Source organism: Poecilia reticulata, chromosome 17 (assembly GCF_904066995.2).
Source record: "Poecilia reticulata chromosome 17, P_reticulata-male-v2, whole genome shotgun sequence".
Taxonomy (NCBI): domain Eukaryota; kingdom Metazoa; phylum Chordata; class Actinopteri; order Cyprinodontiformes; family Poeciliidae; genus Poecilia; species Poecilia reticulata.
Genome location: NC_088846.1, coordinates 31586815 through 31596932, shown reverse-complemented (window position 1 = coordinate 31596932; position 10118 = coordinate 31586815). Strand labels below are relative to the sequence as shown.

Here is a 10118-nt window from a genome sequence, read left to right as displayed (position 1 = left end):
AACGAAACGATTCCAGGCAGAAACGAAACGATTCCAGGCAGAAACGAAACGATTCCAGGCAGAAACGAAACGATTCCAGGCAGAAACGAAACGATTCCAGGCAGAAACGAAACGATTCCAGGCAGAAACGAAACGATTCCAGGCAGAAACGAAACGGTTCCAGGCAGAAACGAAACGATTCCAGGCAGAAACGAAACGATTCCAGGCAGAAACGAAACGATTCCAGGCAGAAACGAAACGATTCCAGGCAGAAACGAAACGGTTCCAGGCAGAAACGAAACGGTTCCAGGCAGAAACGAAACGATTCCAGGCAGAAACGAAACGATTCCAGGCAGAAACGAAACGATTCCAGGCAGAAACGAAACGATTCCAGGCAGAAACGAAACGATTCCAGGCAGAAACGAAACGATTCCAGGCAGAAACGAAACGATTCCAGGCAGAAACGAAACGATTCCAGGCAGAAACGAAACGATTCCAGGCAGAAACGAAACGGTTCCAGGCAGAAACGAAACGATTCCAGGCAGAAACGAAACGATTCCAGGCAGAAACGAAACGATTCCAGGCAGAAACGAAACGATTCCAGGCAGAAACGAAACGATTCCAGGCAGAAACGAAACGATTCCAGGCAGAAACGAAACGATTCCAGGCAGAAACGAAACGATTCCAGGCAGAAACGAAACGATTCCAGGCAGAAACGAAACGGTTCCAGGCAGAAACGAAACGGTTCCAGGCAGAAACGAAACGGTTCCAGGCAGAAACGAAACGATTCCAGGCAGAAACGAAACGATTCCAGGCAGAAACGAAACGGTTCCAGGCAGAAACGAAACGATTCCAGGCAGAAACGAAACGGTTCCAGGCCGACGCTGAGCTCAAAGTTTGGAGAAAAGCTGCAGAAACTCTCCTGGACGTCCGGAGAGGCGGCCGGCTTCCTCATTACGGTTCCACCGATTCTTCAATCTGAGATCAATAACACCGAAACCCACCGAACGTTAAAATCCCAGTTCACCACAAACTGACGACGTTTCACACATTGCAGCAGATTTACGTTATATTTGTGTTTCTGCTTGTCGAGGCGATAAATCCTGCTTGGTCTTAATACTTACAACATGCAGATGGATTCTGTGCTTTCAGAAAAAGGATTTTAAAAAAATAAAACACCAGAAAATCTTTTTACTGAAATAAAAAAATAAAATCAATTTTTTCTGTCAGAATCTTCTGAGGTTTTGTTTCCGTCACTGATGTGAGTTTTGCTGTTAGACAGTTAGAGTCACGTAAGCAGGACTTGCGGTGAAACGTTGTTTTTAAATGAGTGGAGGAACCTCGGGGTGGTCCAGGAGCCCGTCAGGGAGTTCTGCTGTCACATCCCGGTCTTCCTCCACATCTTCCCCGCTGCTCCGCTCAGACACGATGTTGGCGATATCAACGGATTTACGTTTACTGGGGTCAACTTCCAGCCTCTCAGGAAGCTGATCCTTTCTGGAAACAGAGAAATGTGTGTTGAAATAAAGCTGGAACTGAGTTTGGATGCATTTAAATATCACAGCTGTCGTGTTTCAATGGCGTTTGCAGCCGCAGTGAATTTATTTTCCTTCTTTTTCCCACATGGAGCTGAAAGTGTTAAACCAGCGGTTCACCGAACCTTTCTAACCCCCCGCCGGCACACAAAATACTTTATTCTCATTCAGTAATGTAATTATACTAGCTGTGTTACCACCCCACGCCACTAGAGGCAGCAGCAGGCCCGAAAAGATGCGACTAAGGAGCAGATTTAGACTATAGAATGTGGTAAAAACTGTGAGTTTTGCTGAAGTAATTAAAGACAAAAGTTCAAATTCATGCTGAGTGGAGCTCCTTCAATCAGGGCTCCTCCACAGCTCTGATTGGCTCAGCAATGTAACGTGATCCTCTGATTGGCTAAGCAATGTAACGTGATCCTCTGATTGGCTCAGCAATGTAACGTGATCCTCTGATTGGCTAAGCAATGTAACGTGATCCTCTGATTGGCTCAGCAATGTAACGTGATCCTCTGATTGGCTAAGCAATGTAACATGATCCTCTGCAGCAAAGCGCCGCGTCATCACGACTTTACAAAGTGTGTCTTTATCTCCACGGCAGAGGCTCCACTGAGACCGACTCACCGAGCCCCTGAGGTCCGACCGAGCCCCTGAGGTCCGACCGAGCCCCTGAGGTCCGACCGAGCCCCTGAGGTCCGACCGAGCCCCGGTGAAGAACCACCGAGTTAAACCAAAGCTGTAAAAGGTTCAGGTTGAGGGAAACAGCTGCTGGTTCTGCTCCTGAGCAGCAAACAGCAGCAGAACCTCCTCACTGCTCCTGCTGCTTTATTCAGCTTCCAGAGGACAAAACGTCCCGACTGTCTCGCTGAGAGACGGGTTTCAGCTGGATACTCGTCCTTTCGGGTCAGAACCGCAGACTGTACCTCTGAGCTTCTCCTGAAAAAAACCACAGAAGAAGAGTGGTGGAGGCGTAATGAGGGTGTAATTGAGTTCTGATTGGACGGGCCGGTTCTGGTCAATGAGGAATCCAATCGTAAGGCCATGAGCTCAGCTTTAGATGGGAACCAGACAGAGACGGTCGATGCTCCGATGCTGAACTGCTTCCTGATCTGGACTGTAATCTGATGAGTCGCTTCGCGGTTCGGACCTGCAGCCTTCAGAACCACCTCAGGTCTTCACAGCAGGTCCAGTGGTTTATCAGCCGCGGAGCTTTAATTAACTCGGCTGTAAACTTTCAGTTCAGCTTTGTTGCTCTGATTAGTGGTTCTGTGTTAGCGTAGCCACCGTTTCAGGCTCCCAGCGTAGCGCAGCTTCATTTTGTCTGGACGAGTTAACAGCTCAAATTATTTATTTGGTATATTTATTATAATTATTTATTCATTATTATTTATTATAATGACGATTTTTAGTGGAACCAAGAGTTTTTCTGCTAATCAGAAAGGCGTTTTGGGTGGAGCAGTCAGTGGTCCTCTCTGCTGCCCCCTCTGGTGAGGAGGTGGAGCGGTCAGCGCTCCTCTCTGCTGCCCCCTCTGGTGAGGAGGTGGAGCAGTCAGCGCTCCTCTCTGCTGCCCCCTCTGGTGAGGAGGTGGAGCGGTCAGCGCTCCTCTCTGCTGCCCCCTCTGGTGAGGAGGTGGAGCGGTCAGCGCTCCTCTCTGCTGCCCCCTCTGGTGAGGAGGTGGAGCGGTCAGCGCTCCTCTCTGCTGCCCCCTCTGGTGAGGAGGTGGAGCAGTCAGCGCTCCTCTCTGCTGCCCCCTCTGGTGAGGAGGTGGAGCAGTCAGCGCTCCTCTCTGCTGCCCCCTCTGGTGAGGAGGTGGAGCAGTCAGCGCTCCTCTCTGCTGCCCCCTCTGGTGAGGAGGTGCCATCACTCCCTCTGCATCAGCCAATCATCGGGAGCTGATCTTCTTCATGTCTCAGGAAGCTGGAGGGTTCAGAGGAAGTGAGATGCTCCGTTATCCTGAAACCCATTCAGACCTCATCATGTCCTTCAGATCCGCTGCAGGACGGCCGATCTGTGGCAGAGCCAGGGGTCAAAGGTCGGCCTCTGATCGGCTGCATGGCGCCATAAGCCAGCAGCTGCTGCTCACCTGTCGCCAGGTTTAATGTGCAGGTCCTGGACCTGCTGCGGCTCAGCAGGGGGGCTGATGGGGAGAGATGAAGGACAGGAAGCGACTGATGGTGATGCTGGTGATGATGATGGTGATGATGATGATGGTGATGATGATGATGATGATGATGATGATGATGATGATGGTGATGATGATGGTGATGATGATGATGATGATGATGATGATGATGATGATGATGATGATGATGATGATGATGATGATGGTGATGATGATGGTGGTGGTGATGATGATGATGATGGTGGGAGGGGCTCCAGAGGTGTAAACTCTCCCAGCAGCCTGTGGTTCATTCTGCTGCTGCCAGGAGGCGCTGAATCCTTTATGATTCATTATGGATTATTGATCAGAGGACGATCTGCAGGTCAGTCAGGAACTCAGATCCTGAACGTTTATGGAAACATTCAGGTTTAAATTTGGTTGTTTCTGTTGCTGCTGAGTCGATTTTCCAGAAAGATCCGGTTTCAGACTTTAATCTCCAAACCAAGCCGTTCGCTACCAGCAGCACTCATTTATTCTGGTTCATCTTTAAAAACTGCAGGACTTGGAAATAGAACCTGGAATGTCTCGGAAAGTAAAAATCAGGTTCCAGAAACATGAACTGGACCTGGACTGGGAAGTTCTGGACACGTAAAGTACCCAGTGAGTTTGAACTGGACCTGGACAGTACGAAGTAACCTTTGGGTTTCAGTAAAGTGTCTCTGTGTTTCCTGGACCCGGCGCCGCGCCCCGTGACCCGTTTCAAGAGGTTCTGGTTACAGTACGGTCCTGGAGTTCAGAGTCAGCGTGACGCCCCGCGGCGCTCCGGTTTGGGTCCGGGTCACGGTCCTACCTGTTCCGGTCCTCTGCTGAGCTGCGGCTCGGAGCGTCTCGGCGCCGGCGAGGAGCGGGCTTCTGCACTCTGAGTTCGCCTTCAGCCTGAGGGAGAGGTCAAAGGTCAGTGGGCCGGTCCGGTTCGGAGTCGTTTGAAGAACAGAAAATCTGAGAGATGTTGTCGTTTCTCTGAGATTTAAAAACCCGAGCAGAGCCGTCGCTACGGCAACAACAAGCTATTTAACATCTTCAGTGTTGAACCGTCTGCGTGTCGATTCTCTCATCTAGTTGATTTAGAACCGAATACAGAACCAGTCAGAACCAGCAGTACCGACCCGAGGCATGGTCAGAACCAGGTGTCCGGTGGTCTGGGAGCGCCGGGCCGTCGAGCTGTCGGGCTTCACCTCCGCAGGAAGAACCACCTGGAACATCTGCAAGGTCAATAATTCAGAACCGTAATTAGTGAGATTAATGCAGCGACCCGGTTCTGGCGCCGACCCGGTGGATTCAATGATGAAATGTTTGCTGCAGGAAGGAGCGGAGGCTCTGCAGCTGCTGGATGATCATGTTTGGTGTTTGGTGTCTCTGACTGAGGCGTTAGTGGAGGTTAAAGCGCTGCAGAGGTTTCACATGATGACGTCATCAACCAGAGACGCTCTGCAGAGGTTTCCTATGATGACGTCATCAACCAGAGACGCTCTGCAGAGGTTTCATATGATGACGTCATCAACCAGAGACGCTCTGCAGAGGTTTCCTATGATGACGTCATCAACCAGAGACGCTCTGCCTAGGTTTCACACGATGACATCATCAACCAGAGACGCTCTGCAGAGGTTTCACACGATGACGTCATCAACCAGAGACGCTCTGCAGAGGTTTCCTATGATGACGTCATCAACCAGAGACGCTCTGCAGAGGTTTCCTATGATGACGTCATCAACCAGAGACGCTCTGCCTAGGTTTCACACGATGACATCATCAACCAGAGACGCTCTGCAGAGGTTTCACACGATGACGTCATCAACCAGAGACGCTCTGCAGAGGTTTCCTATGATGACGTCATCAACCAGAGACGCTCTGCCTAGGTTTCACACGATGACATCATCAACCAGAGACGCTCTGCAGAGGTTTCACACGATGACGTCATCAACCAGAGACGCTCTGCAGAGGTTTCCTATGATGACGTCATCAACCAGAGACACTCTGCAGAGGTTTCACATGATGACATCATAAACCAGAGACGCTCTGCAGAGGTTTCCTATGATGACGTCATCAACCAGAGACTCTCTGCCTAAGTTTCACATGATGACGTCATCAATCAGAGACACTCTGCAGAGGTTTCACATGATGACATCATAAACCAGAGACGCTCTGCAGAGGTTTCACATGATGACGTCATCAACCAGAGACGCTCTGCAGAGGTTTCCTATGATGACGTCATCAACCAGAGACGCTCTGCAGAGGTTTCACATGATGACGTCATCAACCAGAGACGCTCTGCAGAGGTTTCCTATGATGACGTCATCAACCAGAGACGCTCTGCAGAGGTTTCCTATGATGACGTCATCAACCAAAGACGCTCTGCAGAGGTTTCCTATGATGACGTCATCAACCAAAGACGCTCTGCAGAGGTTTCCTATGATGACGTCATCAACCAAAGACGCTCTGCAGAGGTTTCCTATGATGACGTCATCAACCAGAGACGCTCTGTAGAGGTTTCCTATGATGACGTCATAAACCAGAGACGCTCTGTAGAGGTTTCCTATGATGACGTCATAAACCAGAGACGCTCTGCAGAGGTTTCCTATGATGACGTCATCAACCAAAGACGCTCTGCAGAGGTTTCCTATGATGACGTCATAAACCAGAGACGCTCTGTAGAGGTTTCCTATGATGACGTCATAAACCAGAGACGCTCTGCAGAGGTTTCCTATGATGACGTCATCAACCAGAGACGCTCTGCAGAGGTTTCACATGTTGACATCATAAACCAGAGACGCTCTGCAGAGGTTTCACATGATGACATCATAAACCAGAGACACTCTGCCTAGGTTTCACACGATGACATCATCAACCAGAGACGCTCTGCAGAGGTTTCACACGATGACGTCATCAACCAGAGACGCTCTGCAGAGGTTTCCTATGATGACGTCATCAACCAAAGACGCTCTGCAGAGGTTTCCTATGATGACATCATAAACCAGAGACGCTCTGCAGAGGTTTCACATGATGACGTCATCAACCAGAGACTCTCTGCAGAGGTTTTACATGATGACATCATAAACCAGAGACGCTCTGCAGAGGTTTCCTATGATGACGTCATCAACCAGAGACGCTCTGCAGAGGTTTCCTATGATGACGTCATCAACCAGAGACGCTCTGCCTAGGTTTCACACGATGACATCATCAACCAGAGACGCTCTGCAGAGGTTTCACACGATGACGTCATCAACCAGAGACGCTCTGCAGAGGTTTCCTATGATGACGTCATCAACCAGAGACGCTCTGCAGAGGTTTCCTATGATGACGTCATCAACCAGAGACGCTCTGCCTAGGTTTCACACGATGACATCATCAACCAGAGACGCTCTGCAGAGGTTTCACACGATGACGTCATCAACCAGAGACGCTCTGCAGAGGTTTCCTATGATGACGTCATCAACCAGAGACGCTCTGCCTAGGTTTCACACGATGACATCATCAACCAGAGACGCTCTGCAGAGGTTTCACACGATGACGTCATCAACCAGAGACGCTCTGCAGAGGTTTCCTATGATGACGTCATCAACCAGAGACGCTCTGCAGAGGTTTCATATGATGACGTCATCAACCAGAGACGCTCTGCAGAGGTTTCCTATGATGACGTCGTCAACCAGAGACTCTCTGCCTAAGTTTCACATGATGACGTCATCAACCAGAGACACTCTGCAGAGGTTTCACATGATGACATCATAAACCAGAGACGCTCTGCAGAGGTTTCCTATGATGACGTCTTCAACCAGAGACTCTCTGCCTAAGTTTCACATGATGACGTCATCAACCAGAGACACTCTGCAGAGGTTTCACATGATGACATCATAAACCAGAGACGCTCTGCAGAGGTTTCACATGATGACGTCATCAACCAGAGACGCTCTGCAGAGGTTTCCTATGATGACGTCATCAACCAGAGACGCTCTGCAGAGGTTTCCTATGATGACGTCATCAACCAGAGACACTCTGCAGAGGTTTCACATGATGACATCATAAACCAGAGACGCTCTGCAGAGGTTTCCTATGATGACGTCATCAACCAGAGACTCTCTGCCTAAGTTTCACATGATGACGTCATCAATCAGAGACACTCTGCAGAGGTTTCACATGATGACATCATAAACCAGAGACGCTTTGCAGAGGTTTCACATGATGACGTCATCAACCAGAGACGCTCTGCAGAGGTTTCCTATGATGACGTCATCAACCAAAGACGCTCTGCAGAGGTTTCCTATGATGACGTCATCAACCAAAGACGCTCTGCAGAGGTTTCCTATGATGACGTCATCAACCAAAGACGCTCTGCAGAGGTTTCCTATGATGACGTCATCAACCAGAGACGCTCTGTAGAGGTTTCCTATGATGACGTCATAAACCAGAGACGCTCTGTAGAGGTTTCCTATGATGACGTCATAAATCAGAGACGCTCTGCAGAGGTTTCCTATGATGACGTCATAAACCAGAGACGCTCTGTAGAGGTTTCCTATGATGACGTCATAAACCAGAGACGCTCTGCAGAGGTTTCCTATGATGACGTCATCAACCAGAGACGCTCTGCAGAGGTTTCCTATGATGACGTCATAAACCAAAGACGCTCTGCAGAGGTTTCCTATGATGACGTCATCAACCAAAGACGCTCTGCAGAGGTTTCCTATGATGACGTCATCAACCAGAGACGCTCTGTAGAGGTTTCCTATGATGACGTCATAAACCAGAGACGCTCTGTAGAGGTTTCCTATGATGACGTCATAAATCAGAGACGCTCTGCAGAGGTTTCCTATGATGACGTCATCAACCAGAGACGCTCTGCAGAGGTTTCACATGTTGACATCATAAACCAGAGACGCTCTGCAGAGGTTTCACATGATGACATCATAAACCAGAGACACTCTGCCTAGGTTTCACACGATGACATCATCAACCAGAGACGCTCTGCAGAGGTTTCACACGATGACGTCATCAACCAGAGACGCTCTGCAGAGGTTTCCTATGATGACGTCATCAACCAAAGACGCTCTGCAGAGGTTTCCTATGATGACATCATCAACCAGAGACGCTCTGCAGAGGTTTCACATGATGACATCATAAACCAGAGACGCTCTGCAGAGGTTTCACATGATGACGTCATCAACCAGAGACGCTCTGCCTAGGTTTCACACGATGATGTCATCAACCAGAGACTCTCTGCAGAGGTTTTACATGATGACATCATAAACCAGAGACGCTCTGCAGAGGTTTCCTATGATGACGTCATCAACCAGAGACGCTCTGCAGAGGTTTCACACGATGACATCATCAACCAGAGACGCTCTGCAGAGGTTTCACACGATGACGTCATCAACCAGAGACGCTCTGCAGAGGTTTCCTATGATGACGTCATCAACCAGAGACGCTCTGCAGAGGTTTCCTATGATGACGTCGTCAACCAGAGACTCTCTGCCTAAGTTTCACATGATGACGTCATCAACCAGAGACACTCTGCAGAGGTTTCACATGATGACATCATAAACCAGAGACGCTCTGCAGAGGTTTCCTATGATGACGTCATCAACCAGAGACGCTCTGCCTAGGTTTCACACGATGATGTCATCAACCAGAGACTCTCTGCAGAGGTTTTACATGATGACATCATAAACCAGAGACGCTCTGCAGAGGTTTCCTATGATGACGTCATCAACCAGAGACGCTCTGCAGAGGTTTCACACGATGACATCATCAACCAGAGACGCTCTGCAGAGGTTTCACACGATGACGTCATCAACCAGAGACGCTCTGCAGAGGTTTCCTATGATGACGTCATCAACCAGAGACGCTCTGCAGAGGTTTCCTATGATGACGTCGTCAACCAGAGACTCTCTGCCTAAGTTTCACATGATGACGTCATCAACCAGAGACACTCTGCAGAGGTTTCACATGATGACATCATAAACCAGAGACGCTCTGCAGAGGTTTCCTATGATGACGTCTTCAACCAGAGACTCTCTGCCTAAGTTTCACATGATGACGTCATCAACCAGAGACACTCTGCAGAGGTTTCACATGATGACATCATAAACCAGAGACGCTCTGCAGAGGTTTCACATGATGACGTCATCAACCAGAGACGCTCTGCAGAGGTTTCCTATGATGACGTCATCAACCAGAGACGCTCTGCAGAGGTTTCCTATGATGACGTCATCAACCAGAGACACTCTGCAGAGGTTTCACATGATGACATCATAAACCAGAGACGCTCTGCAGAGGTTTCCTATGATGACGTCATCAACCAGAGACTCTCTGCCTAAGTTTCACATGATGACGTCATCAATCAGAGACACTCTGCAGAGGTTTCACATGATGACATCATAAACCAGAGACGCTCTGCAGAGGTTTCACATGATGACGTCATCAACCAGAGACGCTCTGCAGAGGTTTCCTA

At 49.2% G+C, this 10118-nt stretch overlaps 1 protein-coding gene across 3 annotated transcripts in view; it reads right to left on the bottom strand.

The window, feature by feature from the left end:
* Window positions 1-1035: 1035 nt before the first annotated feature.
* The window catches only part of dnaaf11 (dynein axonemal assembly factor 11), a 31786-nt gene continuing 22703 nt past the window's right edge, over window positions 1036-10118 (bottom strand). For 2 of the 3 annotated variants that reach the window (XM_081598832.1, XM_081598833.1), the window contains exons 10-12: window positions 4783-4878; window positions 4467-4552; window positions 1036-1476 (exon numbers count right to left, since the gene is read on the bottom strand). In XM_081598832.1, coding sequence (XP_081454958.1) covers window positions 1302-1476; window positions 4467-4552; window positions 4783-4878 — 357 coding nt within the window. In that variant the 3' untranslated portion in view covers window positions 1036-1301. Of the gene's footprint in view, window positions 1477-4466; window positions 4553-4782; window positions 4881-10118 lie in introns of those variants that run through there. The other variant, XM_081598834.1, reaches the window with a different exon arrangement.